Source organism: Protomyctophum bolini (genome assembly GCF_963924005.1).
Source record: "Protomyctophum bolini genome assembly, chromosome: 12".
Taxonomy (NCBI): Eukaryota; Metazoa; Chordata; class Actinopteri; order Myctophiformes; family Myctophidae; genus Protomyctophum; species Protomyctophum bolini.
In genome coordinates, this window is record NC_137873.1 from 35,301,764 (window position 1) to 35,318,257 (window position 16,494).

At 44.7% G+C, this 16,494-nt stretch overlaps 1 protein-coding gene across 1 annotated transcript; it reads right to left on the minus strand.

Moving 5' to 3' along the window:
- Positions 1-8,880: 8,880 nt before the first annotated feature.
- LOC308326242 (sarcoplasmic/endoplasmic reticulum calcium ATPase 2-like) lies at positions 8,881-11,982 on the minus strand (the record flags this gene model as incomplete). The annotated part of the gene is made up of 1 exon (XM_080779050.1): positions 8,881-11,982. One exon carries the CDS (start codon positions 11,980-11,982, stop codon positions 8,881-8,883), a length of 3,102 nt encoding a protein of 1,033 aa, XP_080635176.1.
- Between the last annotated feature and the right edge of the window lie 4,512 nt (positions 11,983-16,494).

Below are 16,494 nucleotides of genomic sequence, written 5' to 3' on the forward strand. Positions count from 1 at the left end.
TGCTTTGCTTGTTCAATAAAAACAAGATTCAGAAATGTGGAGAAAATAGGTTTTTTGATCATGTCAAAGTATAGTCAACAACTGAAGAAAGCCACTGGGGAGATAGCCACTGTAGCCGAGACCACATCAAGATGGATATGGCTGAAGAGAGCCCACAGTTGGAACCCTGCAGGATCGTAGCCCCACTGACAACCAGTCAAGAAGCAGAAGGTATGCGGCCAGGTTCAGACCTGGCTCAGGGAGTAGGACGCCCCTGCCATGCATAGTACCGAGTCCAGCTGCAGGGAGCGGCAGGGAGATGTCCCTGACCGCGGGCCCCACCATCCGGAGATGTTCTGGGATGAAAGGGGCGAAACATCAAGGAAGGATGGCTCCCAGCTGATGACCCTGACAGCTGGTACTCGCAATGCTCAGATCATCCATCCACCGAGGATTACCAACACTTGTAACCTGCAACACCTGTAAGTAGCTCTAGCAGATTCTGCTTGTAGCAAAGCATCTTCAATGTTTACTTCACCTGTAAAGTTTCTTTGCCAAACTTTTTTTTTGATTTATTTTTCCTTCTTTACAGTTGATACTTATTTTGTTGGACAAAATTAAGTCAATTCAGTACTTGAATTTACTATTGGAAAGTCGATTGTGGGTCTCATTCCTTTCCCTGTCTTTCATAAAAACAACACCGCAGTTCTGTTCGACAAACACAATCCGGCCACTTCACCCCTTTTGCAACTTATTTTAATGACGTTTAGGACACAAGAAACTCTTTCGTGTGTTTTCTTTTGATATTTAAATTTGAGTCATGACACCATCTTCATGACCAAAAGTTGTCGTGAAAATGTGTTTTCACTTCCTTCCTGGACTACAAAGTGACAACTCCATGTTAACCTGACGCTGCCAGATCCAAAAAGCTTGCTACACAAATTTGTTTAACAGCTTATTGGGATCTGGGATCGCGGAAGCAAATTCGATGACGGGGCTGTTCCTTTTTTTCAAGATACATGGTAGATGATTGGATGGGAGCGTCTGTCTATCACCGTGTGGGCGTGCAAACACAACCAATCATATTGACGTGTCTATATAGCTTCACATCCGGTTTCGCACATCCCGCCCTTAGCTCACGCTGATTGGTTCGGTACGGGTCGGATCTGTGTTAGCTCAACCCCCTCAGAGATCCCAGATCCAAATAAGCTGTGAAACAAAATTTGTGTAGCAAGCTTTTTGGATCTGGCAGCGTCAGGTTACCTCCATGCAGCCTCCCCCATAGATATGAACCCATTTAGGCCTGACGTCGGAAACAAAAGTGTTTTTAAAATGTATTTTCTTTCCTGAAAAACCTCACGTTTCCATATCAGTGGTTCTCAAAAATGATATGTAATTGGCCCGCCGACCCCCATCTGAAAATATGTAGTTCCAGGGACCTCCCCAGAAGCAAGGGTTTTTTCCGGGACTTGTCAGACCCGAACATGCACTCTGTGGCGCACGCTCATGCTTCCGCGAATCTCTGGATTTTTTTTGCCCTCCCTTGAGCACATGTACGCTCCAGAGCCCGAAAGGGGCGCGTCTACCTTATACGTCTATGCTGGCCTTCCCCCCCCCCTCTCCACAAGGAGGAGGCAGTGCAGCAAAGCATTATGGTCATTGTAGGAATTCAGCAATCCAGTCAAACCCTATAGAACGACACACATTTTTCGGGCCATATAGGGTGCAAAGTTTCAAATAATGCTACTGCTAGTATCTACTACAAATACTACTAACATTATGTGACTGCCGTTTCTAGCAGCGGTCGTTGAAATGTGTCCCTTTTTACGGAAAGCTTGACGTTCTTGCATTTTGCAGTCACTGCCCCTGGCTCTGATGCAATCTGAGAGGGAGATTTCACATAGCTTGTGTCTGTCTGTGTGTTGTGTGTGTGAGTGTGTGTGTGTGTGTGTGTGTGTGTGTGTGTGTGGGGGGGTTGGGGGGTACATGTATCCGATGTAAACAAGGCTGAGAGTCACGCCAGTCTCGTGCTGCCATCAAAACAAACAGACCACGCCAGAGGGGGAGCGTGGACACGCCGTCCATGGCTTAGTCCCTTCCATTGACCGGCCTAATTCCCCCCTCGCAGCCCTCATAATGGGGGCTATTGATTGGCCCTTCCTGAGCCCCGCATGCTCACACATAAGTGACTGTCATTGTGAAAATATGTGCACGGTCGTTTGGGGGGCATGCTTCAGTCTATTGCCCTTACTTTTAAAAATAACATTTGGCTGAAACGGCAGTTTGCCCCCGATTCCCCCTAGCTCACGAGACTGTGACTAAGGGCTTTTTCCTCCCGGGGTCAGGTCAGACAGACCCCATCCATCCACCACTATTTATGGCAGTTTGTAAACAAGGAAGTGTTGAGCGTTGCGTGGGTTTTTTAGAGCAGCTCCCCTGCTTTGATTTGACGTTATGATTTGGGGGGGGGGGGGGGGGGTCTGTACACAATGTATACAGTTAAGCAGAGTGAGGGATGGGTGTGTGTTTATTTGGTTGACTAATAAGACTACAAGACTAAAAGATATTTAGTCGACTAAACAATTTCAAAAACACAAGACTAAATCACAATTATGCTGTCAAAATGAACACTGGTGTGGCCAACTGTTTAAATCAGCCGTCAACCATCACACACAAGTCTAATATGCAAGTCTAATACGAGCCAGCTTGTATCTATCTGGCAGAAAGCTTAGCGCCTCCTTGGAATGTTTTTTCTGCAGTAACTGCTGAATGGGTGAGGAGGTGAAAGGCAAGCACTGCAGGTGGACCTGAAACTGTGATCCTCAGTCCCTGCTTGAGATGGCTATCTAATCCCATTGTTATATAAGAGTCTGAGTCAAAGACAACCGAGCACCGGAGTAACCGAAAACCAATGACGCAAGACAAGACCTTATAAATGCCTCACGCGCTTATTTATTGATGAACTTTTTAATAAACGCTCAAGTCCCAACGTTGTTTGTTTTGTTTAAGCGGATGGCGGTGTTGGTAATGTGAATGTGAACGAATGTGGGAGAAATACAGTAAAAAAACCAGACAGTTTCTTGATGAAATCATGCGCGTACACTAGGGGTGTAACGATACGTTTGAACAGCGATACGATAAGTATCACGATACATGGTTGACGATACGATACGATTCAATGGTTTCAAACCGATACAGTAACTATTTAGCAAATACATTAAATGTGTGAAAGTGCAGGTTTTTTAAGGGAAAAATGTATTATTATTGGATATAAAAAAGTAAACACAGTGATTCTCTGGCAAATAGATGGACATTGTGTCGCCTTGACATTGAAAAATACATACATTTTTCAATTGTAGCTATATGGAATGGAAAAGTAATTAAATCCATCTTGCTATATGCAATGCACAAGTACTTAGTATTGATAAAATTGATTATGTACATTGCAAAAAATAAGATACCGATTATTTCCATTGTAAAACAATATGATACAAAGTCAAACAATACGATATTTGCTGTTTATTTTTTTTATTTTTTTTTATTAAAATCGATATTTCGATATATTGTTACACCCCTAGCATAAACGCTGACAGATGAGTTTTGAAGGTGTGACTTTCAGAAGTCACACCTACATTTACATTTCTACATAATCTACATTTCTCAGCATTCACAAGCTGAACTTGTGAATGCTGAGAAATGTAGATTAAATCATATGAAGTCACAAGTGAACAGTTGTGAAGTGAACGTATATTCATCCATGATAGTTGAACAGTACAGTACATGCTTGTACAGTAGGTACCATTTACTCCCATCTAGAGGTACAACCGCAGCAGGTGTTAAACATGCTATAATAGTTGTATATACAGTGAATGGCATTTTGTCAAATGCCAAGAGTGTTTTGAAATTAGTTTTAAAATGTCCTACATTGTTGTACAGTACAGGCCTTCTTCATTTGACCACGTTTAAACCCATTCTTGGTGAAGCACGCCTGAACACAGAGGTCTGTCTTTGTTGGTTCAGTACTTGGTGATTTGAGCCCACATGCTCATTTACACAGGTGTGTAGAGTTCCAGTTGGTGCACCTCGTCAGTGCTTCTGCTGGAAGCAACGGAGAAGAATCACACTCACACTAATGATCACAATTAGGAGCTTAAATACTGTAAAATAGCTTTGTCTTTGCAGAAGCCAAATCCATGGTACTGCATCTTGGCACTAGAAAAGTCCAGTATACAGTAAAGGCGTCTATATAATAGTGCAGTGTACAGTAGTTGTGTACAATTTCATTTTCTGACACACTTGTGCTCTTGAAATGTATTGTCATGATATTGATGATGGCTGCTATTTGTGTGACAATACTCTCTAGGCCAATTTGAGATCAATATCTGACTATAGAAGCTGACAGGTAATGACTGGAGGAAGGCTTGAACCTCAGTTCATGACACGGGGCACTGGTTGTACAATGGCATTAGATATATATCAGACAATTGTTCAAGTCGCTCCGGTCCGAGTCCAAGTCGAGTCCCAAGTCAGTCCAAACCCTCAGGTCCGAGTCCCAAGTCGAGTCCCAAGTCATTTGGTCCCAAGTCCAAGTCGAGTCCCAAGTCAGTCCAAACCCTCAGGTCCGAGTCCCAAGTCGAGTCCCAAGTCATTTGGTCCCAAGTCCAAGTCGAGTCCCAAGTCAGTCCAAACCCTCAGGTCCGAGTCCCAAGTCGAGTCCCAAGTCATTTGGTCCCAAGTCCAAGTCGAGTCCCAAGTCAGTCCACCCCTCAGGTCCGAGTCCCAAGTCGAGTCCCAAGTCATTTGGTCCCAAGTCCAAGTCGAGTCCCAAGTCAGTCCAACCCTCAGGTCCGAGTCCCAAGTCGAGTCCCAAGTCATTTGGTCCCAAGTCCAAGTCGAGTCCCAAGTCAGTCCAACCCTCAGGTCCGAGTCCCAAGTCGAGTCCCAAGTCATTTGGTCCCAAGTCCAAGTCGAGTCCCAAGTCTTTCTGTTGTGGGCAAGTCAAGCCGAGTCACAAGTCGAGTCACAAGGTTGTGTCAAGTCTAGAATTTGAATTTTGTTATGTGACTTGTCATGATTATGAATTGATTACCCAGGACCGAATGGAAACGAGACAGAAAGGACTTTTTTCAGTGATCCCTTTTTGATCAGTGTTTGACTGTACCCTATACCGATTACATTTCTGCCAATAAAGTATTCAATCAATGAATCAATAGATATTCCCCACTGTATTTCACTGTACTATGGCTCCCCCTAATGGCCGTTTTGTCCCTGTACGCTGGAGCAGAGGTAGTGCAATCTGCGCATGCTCACAACTGTCACTGTGTGCCTCCGTGTTGACACTAGTTTACAGACACAACTTCACACTTAGTTAGTACATATGGAAATATGGAATATACAATTGGATCTGGGTGTCTTTCAGCAACACTAACTCAAAGGTAGGAAGCAACTTTTCAATCTACTGCAGCTGTGTGGTGAAAATAAAGGTTTTGCCTTAGTGTGCGAGTGGAGTTGCGCTGCACACCGACGCTGTATTCAAATACCGTATGCTCGGAAACAAAACAAGTCACAAGTCATCTTGTCTCGAGTCGAGTCGAGTCGGGAGTCATTGGCTAGCAAGTCGGAGTCAAGTCTCAAGTCTCGTTGGTCTTTTACCTTCCAAGTCCGAGTCGAGTCGCAAGTCTTTACATTCAAAGTCCGAGTCGAGTCGCAAGTCGTCAAATATGCGACTCGAGTCAGACTCGAGTCGAGTCACTATGACTTGAGTCCAATTGTCTGCTATATAATAGTGCAGTGTACAGTAGTTGTGTACAATTTCATTTTCTGACACACTTGTGCTCTTGAAATGTATTGTCATGATATTGATGATGGCTGTTGTGTGACAATACTCTCTAGGCCAATTTGAGATCAATATCTGACTATAGAAGCTGACAGGTAATGACTGGAGGAAGGCTTGAACCTCAGTTCATGACACGGGGCACTGGTTGTACAATGGCATTAGATATATATGGTGCAATGAGTTTGGGTTCAAAGCCACACACACACACACACAGAGAGAGCCTGTGTGGTGAAATAAGGCATTCTCAGAAAGCTTGCCTAATGTCCCCATGGTTATGAGTTCAAATCTTACTCATTTCAAAACGATATGTTTGAAAGCCAACTTCTGGATGAAACAAGTCGTGACATCACGACTTACTGCCAAGGGACACACTACTGTGCTGTGGCGCTTGTAACAGTACTTACTTGGTACTGTCGGGTTTAAGACCACTTTAATTCTGGGCACCTGCCATGATAGACCAGTGGTTTTCAACCCTTTTCATGTCGAGGTCCATTATTTATTGTGCGTTTGAGCCACGGACCACCATTTGATGACATTTATTGGATACATAAGACTTTGTCCACAATTCCATGCTGTGTTGATGTTGGTACCATTAGGAGAGATAACAGGCAACATTAATCAACATTCTCTAATTGTGCAGACGTCTTGTAAATTAAGAGGCCCTGATGCAGATGTTTAACTATAATGTAACTCTGTAAAATGAAACCAAATGAAGAGAGAAGAGAGAGAAAAGATGTGTTCGAAGGACAGACGTGTACAGTTACAATAGGTTACACTGGGGACTGGGTGGGGAGTGTTTTTTTTGAGTGGTGCAACCACTCCTACAACCAGCAATGTCCGTGTCTACCTATGTCTCATGCACCTATGTGTGAGCACGAGTATATGACTTATTAGTACCAGTATGGGGTGCCAGAAACAAAGAGAGGGATAGTGGCTGCTCTGTTGCCTGCTAATGAGAGAGAGAGAGAGAGAGAGAGAGGTGGGGGGGAATTGCACCACTCAGTTCACACAGGTGTGATTTTTTAGTTGTTGTTTTGTTTCATCCTCGTGGTGCACCAAAATATTCAAGCCCCCCCCTCACCCCCAAAAAAAAACAAAGTCATGCAAGTGCCATATTGTGGCATTCAGGATTGTGCCAACTACCCTGGGCATAAATTATCCCAGCATGCACCCAAGGGAACAGCCACATTAGGCTGTGTATTCGTGTGAAATTGTCCTAGTTCTTTAGTAAACAAAACACTGTGTTCCGGTTGGACTCTAGACACCAATTTTATTCAATCAAGAGAGAGAACTCATAGCATAACAAAAAAAGAACTGGGAAGCGATGAAACAAATGAGCGGTCAAAATTGGACTTACACTACAGCTATGATTACTATCAGAATAGAGCTTTAACTTTTAAATAATAACGTTTGAAATCACTTTCAGCTGTGTATTTGAACGTCTACTCCCAAACCTTTCCTATCTATCCTGCCATACGCTCCACATCTCTCCAACTTCCACTGGTCGGAGAAGTTGTCTTATTTGGGTTATGATGTCAGTAACCTAGTTATGACGCACTGTATCTATGATGTATGACCCTATAACGTTTCAGTCCAGCCATTGTTGAAAAAGCCCTGTGTGAAGTGAGGGGCGCTCTTATCATTATATATAATCTCATGAACAACTGAATCTATGTGATTGGTTAGCCAATTTGCTCGTCTACATATGACGTACATTTTCCCTTCACTGTCAATGACATTTAATGTTTGTGTTGCCTCAAATTTATGTCATATTAGGCGGACATTTTACCTAATTTCTCCTGTCATCGTCAATGGCAAATATTGAGACGTGTGGGGACAAAAAAAAACAAAAAAACATATTTGGCAGACATTTAAAATAAAATATATAAAGGAGTATTGATAATCACACCTGTGTGAAGTGAGGGGTGCTCTTATCGTCGTACATCATCACGACGTAAAATAGACATTTGCTCAGACACTATGACATAAAATTGTCCGTTCATCGTCAATGGGAATTTAATGTTTGTGTATAGGACAAAGTTTGTGCACACATGCACCAAAAGCTGGATATAGGAGGGGCTATAAATTCACAAGCAATGTTTGTGTTACGCAATGTTTGTGTCAAAATTGTCCATCCATTGTCAATGGCATTTAATGTTTGTGTAGGAGGACAACGTTTAGGCCCTCAAAAAATAAATGTGACAGTACGGTAGGGCTACATAATTGCCACGATTGCCTTCAGCCTGGGGATAATGAGAGAAAAAACGCATGAAATATCTCCTTCAGGTCAAGCTGCTGGTGGTCCCCTGTGGTGAGGGTCTTCTCAGTTGCCAACCCCCCTCCTTATGGAACACATAAAGCTGCCCCCATGTCTCCCCTCCTTTAAAACTGCCCTCAAAACCCCACCTCTTTACACATGCCTTTCTCATTTTTATTTTTTTTGTCTTTATTTAAAATTATAATCAATTTAAAGCGAGTACCATGAAAAGCATGATATAAATCTGATTTATTATATAAATGATGTATATCTACCGGTATCTATAAATGCACAGAAGTCTCTGTACGTCGACTCTTGTCCGTGTGTAATCCACGGGTGCAATGACCGGTGTCGAGTCGGTCGGACCCACGGTTGTACAGATCTGGGTGGGGCATTCATTTCCACCTTGCATCGTTCCAAGTAAGCCAGTGCCCAACGGGCACCGCTGTAGAGGCCCCACGGGCACCGCTCTAGTATAATTAATTATGTATATAATTAATTAAAGGTATATTCAGTGATTTCACTTATTTCAAAATATCACTTATTTTTTTGTTTTGTTGTGAGCTCCCTACTATGTGTGTGTGCTGACCATATAAGGAGTTTCTCCCTGTCCCCAGTTAATCCCTGGGGGTCCAAAAAACCTTTTTTTGGCTAGGTGGCCCAGCCTTCATCCGATCAGGATAGAGAGGGGCCTTCCGCCAATCATGATCGAGCGGTGGCGGGCCTTGGTGTGCGTGATGTTGGCCTGTCGCGTGTCCCACTGTAGTGCGTGCATGTGCACATCTTGTTACAGCCAGAACCTTCCATGTTAGTGCCAGATCCAGAGCAGCAAGGGGAGGAAAATGGCTACCGAGAGCCAGGAGATTCCGTCCATACATGCAAACAAGGAGGAGCCTTTGTTGCTGGCAGGCTTCTCCAGCTCTTCACCGGGCTCCAGGTAGTTCCTGGCAATGAACTTCAGCACCTCATCCAGAAGAATTACGGGCAGCGAAATCTTCAGCACCATCCGCCACTGGGCGAGGTTCAAAGATGTGATCTGGAAGATGACAGACAGAGGCTCCACATAGAGGATGAGGAAGTGAAGGCCCATCGAGAGGCAGATGGCTCCCAGCAGCCACATGTTCTTCCAGGGAGGCATGCGCAGCAGCGACTGATTCTCTGACACACTGTTGAGGGCATTGCACATCTCAATGGTGACCAGGACAGACAGGGCTATGGTCATTGGAATGGGAGACCGAAACAGAGCACAGTCCACACCCGCAAACTGTGGATTTTCTGGGCTACACTGCAGGAAGTGGCTCAGCTGGTGAAAGGTGATTCCGGGACCATCTTGAGCAGAAACAAACCACCAGGCAGCAGCACCAACAGTAGCAGCACCCACATAGCAGCCAATGACCATATATCTGAAAAAGAGCCATCCAGAGATGAGCGGCTCGCGGGCATTACGTGGTGGCTTGTTCATGATGTCCAGATCTGGGGGGTTGAAGCCCAGGGCTGTGGCGGGTAGACCGTCGGTCACTAGGTTGACCCACAGCAGCTGAACTGGAATCAAGGCATCGGGGAAACCCAGCGCTGCGGTCAGGAAGATACAGACAACCTCTCCTATATTCGAGGAGATGAGGTATCGGATGAACTGCTTCATGTTGTTGTAGATGGCTCGTCCTTCCTCCACGGCAGCTACGATGGAGGCGAAGTTATCGTCCGCCAGCACCATCTCAGAGGAAGACTTGGCCACCGCAGTGCCTGAACCCATGGCGATGCCTATCTCCGCTCTCTTCAAGGCAGGAGCATCGTTAACTCCGTCCCCGGTCATAGCAGTGATCTCACCGTGCGACTGAAGGAACTCCACGATCTTTGACTTGTGAGAGGGCTCGACGCGGGCAAAGCAGCAGGCTTTAAGCACGGCTTCTCTCTGCGCGGCGGGCGACAGGTCGTCGAACTCGCGGCCCGTGAAGGCCACGCTCGAGAGGTCACGCAGGTCATCCTCTCCAAAGATCCCGACTCGCCTGCATATCGCCATCGCCGTACCCTTGTTGTCTCCGGTGATCATGATCACTCTGATGCCTGCCCGGCGACACAGCTTGATGGCGGCCGCCACTTCTGCCCTGGGAGGATCCAGCATGCCCACGCAGCCAACAAACGTCAGATCGGTTTCATACTCGACGAAGCGGCTCGAGTCCTCCAGCGGCAGCTCCTCTTTGCCCACGGGGTTGTCCCGCGTGGCCATGGCCAGGCAGCGGAGGCTGTCCCCGCCTGTTCCGTACTCCCTGAGCACAGACATGACCTTCTCCTTAATGGCAGTGGTCAGCGGCACCCGGTTCTGACCAACGCGGATGTGAGTGCACCTGTCAATCACTCCCTCCGGGGCGCCCTTGACAAACATCTTGGAGGACCTTGTCTCACTGGCCCCGTTTGGCGTACAGTATACGGACATGGACTTCCTGTCCCGGGAGAATTCCAGGGTAAACTCCTTTTTCATCTGCTGCTTTATTACAGCGTTACAGGCGTTGGCCCTCTCAATCTTGGACAGCTCCTCGACGTCCGTGTCAAAGACGTTCATCTTCTCCACCAGACAGGTGAGAGCTGTCTCCGTGGCCTCACCAACCTTCTCATACACACCTTTGGCCTCATTGTAGTCCAGTGAGGAGTCATTGCATTGAGCACAAATAGTGGCCAGCTCCACTAAGCCGTCGTACTGGGAACACTTCACCGGGACACCTTTGTGGAAAACTTCTCCGTCAGGGGCATAAGTAGAGCCAGTTACGGTAAATTCTTTCAGGGTGCAGCCGTCATCCGTAACCCGGTCGACTGTGAACATCTTGCAGACCGACATCTGATTGGTGGTCAGCGTTCCGGTCTTGTCAGTGCAGATGACGGAGGTGCAGCCCAGGGTCTCCACGGAGGGCAGGCTGCGGACGATGGCGTGCTTCTTGGCCATGCGGCGCGTTCCCAGAGCGAGGCAGGTGGTGATGACGGCGGGCAGGCCCTCCGGGATGGCGGCCACGGCCAGGGCCACGGCGATCTTGAAGTAGTAGACGGCCCCGCGTATCCAGGAGCCCCCGTGGACGGGGTCGCTGAAGTGGCCAATGTTGATGATCCACACCGCGATGCAGATCAGCGTGATGACCTTGGAGAGCTGCTTTCCAAACTCGTCCAGCTTCTGCTGCAGAGGCGTGCGCTCCTGTTCCGCGGACGCTATCTCGTCGCAGATCTTTCCTATCTCCGTGTTGACCCCCGTGGCCACCACGATGCCCACGGCTTTGCCCGCTGTGATGTTGGTGCCGGAGAAGAGCATGTTCTTTTTGTCCTGGTTGACGGCACGTGGGTCCGGCACGGGGTCCGTGCGCTTTATCACCGACAACGATTCCCCTGTCAGAATTGACTGGTCAACTCTCAGCGTCGTGGACTTGATAGATGTAAGCCGGACGTCCGCGGGAACTTTATCACCGACAGCCACTTCCACGATGTCCCCAGGCACAATTTGACTTGCTTTGATCCACTGGATACTCTTTCTGTCCTGACGGTACACTTTAGCCATCTCTGGCTCGTACTCCTTGAGTGCCTCAATAGCATTCTCCGCATTTCGCTCCTGCCAAACTCCTACGATGGCATTCGCCACGAGAATCAGTAGGATAACGAAAGGCTCTACAAATGCCGTGATGGTCTCTCCCTCTTCAAACCACGCCAGCACAAACGATATGCAGGCGGCGAAAAGGAGGATCCTCACAAGTAAATCTTCGAACTGTTCAATCACCAGTTCCCAGAGAGATTTAACCGCCTCGGGTGGTAATTCGTTAGGTCCGTATTTCTCTCGTTGTTTCGTCACTTGGTCTAACCCCAGACCGGTGCTTTCATCTACGTTAAAAAAGCCATGAACTTCCTCCGCCGTCTTTGTATGTCCATTGTCCATGGTCAAAGGCTTCTTGAGGACACCGCTCTCTCCTTCCCTCCGTCTTCTCTCTGGCCACCCCTTTTATTACAGCTTGAACGCTAACAGGGTATAAGCAAACTAGTTGTGATTTAGTCGTTGCTATATGCTCTGCTTCAGTGTTCTACATGCTTATTTCAGACGACATGTGTTTTAAGGTGCAAGCTGCTGTTCACAACGCCTGACATCATGAATTTCTCCCAAACGTTTGTCCAAATATGGAGTGTTTGCCCAAATATGGAGCTGACCGACTGTCATATTGGTGCAGTCAGAATACTGAATTTGTCCCAAATATGGTCTGTCTGCTGACTGCACAGGCCATGCTGTTCCTCAAGAACCATGCTGTGTGTCTAGAACCGTACGACGCACCAATGACTGCGCCCAGCGTCGAGTCGGTTGTTCCGCCGATACGATGGATACGCGATAAACAGGCATACAATTTAATTAGGGGTGCACGATTATGAAATTATGACCGATATCCGATCTACGATTATTTGCAGCGTCATATCTGCCGATACCGATTCTGACCGTTTCCGATCTTATACAGAGGATGTGGCAAACCAGGGGAAACAGCCAGGCCTATTCCCCACAGAATGAGGCTGGGGGAGGTGATAATGGAGTATATCACCCTGTACAGGTATTGCAGCCAATGGGAGCCTGGACATGGACGCACCTGCAGCCGGTAAGGCAATCACCAGAAGCTTTTAAATAGCCGACGCCCAAGCTGTCTGGTGACTCAGTTTGAACTAATGGAGTAGTGAGGAAGGAGGAATCACTCTGTTCATGAGGAGGCTGGTATGAGGGAGATCTCACAAGTGAGTACAAGACTTAACTCAAACCTTTGGACCCACTTGGATGTGCTGTGCGTGTATTGTGGCTCACCTGGTCTCACCTGGTCTCTCCCTCCCTCCTAGGCCGACTGAACTCCACAAGGGAGAGCCTACAGCACTCTCCCTCAACTGAGTAAAGTAGTCACTAGCTCTCTCTCTGCTCTGCCCACAGGACTGCATGTGAATAGAAGCCCAAGCCCCTGACAAGAGGGACCCTGTGTTGACGTTTTGCCCCATTTTCCCCTTTCCCTAACACTTTAATAAAAGACAATTTAAGTTTATGTTGAATTTGACTCTGACTGAGCCGCTTATTTTATTGTGAATCTGTGCCTATTCTCCCCTGGGTTGCCACAAGGACCACAATGGAAACACAATGCAAAGCCTGTTAATAAAGTATTCAATCAATCAATAAATAGCATAATACTTTTCCAAGTGTCTGTTTTCACAAATTAAATGTAGATTTATTTTAAAATGTATTAATTTTTGCTGTTGAAAACCGATTAAATAATCTGTATTATTTTGAGACCATTCCGATACCAATATTGTATTTTTATGGCCAATTTGGCCATTTCCGATTATGCTATATTTTTTACCCTCGTTTTTCATAATTTTGTATGGGGGTTGCTAGGTGTAAGTATGTAGGACTAGTAGCATGCCAAAGTTTGTGCTATTGCCATAGAGAATGCATTGAGCATAAAAGTTTCCTTTTCTGGCAAACATGACTCTGCAGGAGATAGAGCAGGTCGTCCAATTATCCATAGGTCGGCGGTTCGAATCTCGGCTCCTTCTGTCCACATGTCGAAGTGTCCTTGGGCAAGACACTGAACCCCAAATTGCTCCCGATGTGCTGGTTGGTACCTTGCATTGCTTCCGCCACAATCGGTGTATGTGTTATAGCCCATGTTTTTTTTTATTTTGAAAAAAAAAGTTATCCTCGTTTCTCATCATTTTGGACCATGGGCTATAGCCCATATCGTACGGCATACTATAGCGCGCCGTTTTTCATCATTTTTGACGATTTGAAAAAAATTACGAAATGACAAAAACGATGGGTTATAGCCCATGTTTTTTTTTATTTTGAAAAAAAAAGTTATCCTCGTTTCTCATCATTTTGGACCATGGGCTATAGCCCATATCGTACGGCATACTATAGCGCGCCGTTTTTCATCATTTTTGACGATTTGAAAAAAATTACGAAATGACAAAAACGATGGGTTATAGCCCATGTTTTTGAAATTTTGAAAAAAAAAGTTAGCCTCGTTTCTCATCATTTTGGACCATGGGCTATAGCCCATATCGTACGGCATACTATAGCGCACCGTTTTTCATCATTTTTCAGGATTTGAAAAAAATGACAAAAACGATGGGTTATAGCCCATGTTTTTTGAAATTTTGAAAAAAAAGTTAGCCTCGTTTCTCATCATTTTGGACCATGGGCTATAGCCCATATCGTACGGCATACTTTAGCGCGCCGTTTTTCATCATTTTTGAGGATTTGAAAAAAATGACGAAATTACAAAAACGATGGGTTATAGCCCATGTTTTTGAAATTTTGGAAAAAAAGTTAGCCTCGTTTCTCATCATTTTGGACCATGGGCTATAGCCCATATCGTACGGCATACTTTAGCGCGCCGTTTTTCATCATTTTTGAGGATTTGAAAAAAAATGACGAAATTACAAAAACGATGGGTTATAGCCCATGTTTTTGAAATTTTGGAAAAAAAAGTTAGCCTCGTTTCTCATCATTTTGGACCATGGGCTATAGCCCATATCGTACGGCATACTATAGCGCGCCGTTTTTCATCATTTTTGAGGATTTGAAAAAAATGACGAAATGACAAAAACGATGGGTTATAGCCCATGTTTTTTTAAATTTTGAAAAGAAAAGTTATCCTCGTTTCTCATCATTTTGGACCATGGGCTATAGCCCATATCGTACGGCATACTATAGCGCGCCGTTTTTCATCATTTTTGAGGATTTGACAAAAATGACGAAATGACAAAAACGATGGGTTATAGCCCATGTTTTTGAAATTTTGAAAAAAAAAAGTTAGCCTCGTTTCTCATCATTTTGGACCATGGGCTATAGCCCATATCGTACGGCATACTATAGTGCGCCGTTTTTCATCATTTTTGAGGATTTGAAAAAAATGACGAAATGACAAAAACGATGGGTTATAGCCCATGTTTTAGAAATTTTGAAAAAAAAAGTTAGCCTCGTTTCTCATCATTTTGGACCATGGGCTATAGCCCATATCGTACGGCATACTATAGCGCGCCGTTTTTCATCATTTTTGAGGATTTAAAAAAAATGACGAAATGACAAAAACGATGGGTTATATCCCATGTTTTTTGAAATTTTGGAAAAAAAAGTTAGCCTCGTTTCTCATAATTTTGGACCATGGGCTATAGCCCATATCGTACGGCATACTATAGCGCGCCGTTTTTCATCATTTTTCAGGATTTGAAAAAAATGACGAAATGACAAAAACGATGGGTTATAGCCCATGTTTTTGAAATTTTGAAAAAAAAAAAGTTAGCCTCGTTTCTCATCATTTTGGACCATGGGCTATAGCCCATATCGTACGGCATACTATAGCGCGCCGTTTTTCATCATTTTTGACGATTTGAAAAAAATGACGAAATGACAAAAACGATGGGTTATAGCCCATGTTTTTGAAATTTTGAAAAAAAAAGTTAGCCTCGTTTCTCATCATTTTGGACCATGGGCTATAGCCCATATCGTACGGCATACTATAGCGCGCCGTTTTTCATCATTTTTCAGGATTTGAAAAAAATGACAAAATGACAAAAACGATGGGTTATAGCCCATGTTTTTTGAAATTTTGAAAAAAAAAGTTAGCCTCGTTTCTCAACATTTTGGACTATGGGCTATAGCCCATATCGTACGGCATACTATAGCGCGCCGTTTTTCATCATTTTTGACGATTTGAAAAAAATGACGAAATGACAAAAACGATGGGTTATAGCCCATGTTTTTGAAATTTTGAAAAAAAAAGTTAGCCTCGTTTCTCATCATTTTGGACCATGGGCTATAGCCCATATCGTACGGCATACTATAGCGCGCCGTTTTTCATCATTTTTGAGGATTTGAAAAAAATGACGAAATGACAAAAACGATGGGTTATAGCCCATGTTTTTTGAAATTTTGAAAAAAAAGTTAGCCTCGTTTCTCATCATTTTGGACCATGGGCTATAGCCCATATCGTACGGCATACTATAGCGCGCCGTTTTTCATCATTTTTGAGGATTTTAAAAAAATGACAAAATGACAAAAACGATGGGTTATAGCCCATGTTTTTTGAAATTTTGAAAAAAAAAGTTAGCCTCGTTTCTCTTCATTTTGGACCATGGGCTATAGCCCATATCGTACGGCATACTATAGCGCGCCGTTTTTCATCATTTTTGACGATTTGAAAAAAATGACAAAATGACAAACGATGGGTTATAGCCCATGTTTTTTGAAATTTTGAAAAAAAAAGTTAGCCTCGTTTCTCATCATTTTGGACCATGGGCTATAGCCTATATCGTACGGCATACTATAGCGTGCCGTTTTTCATCATTTTTGATGATTGACAAAAATGAAAAAATAAAAAAAACGATGGGTTATAGCCCATGTTTTTTGAAATTTTGAAAAAAAAAG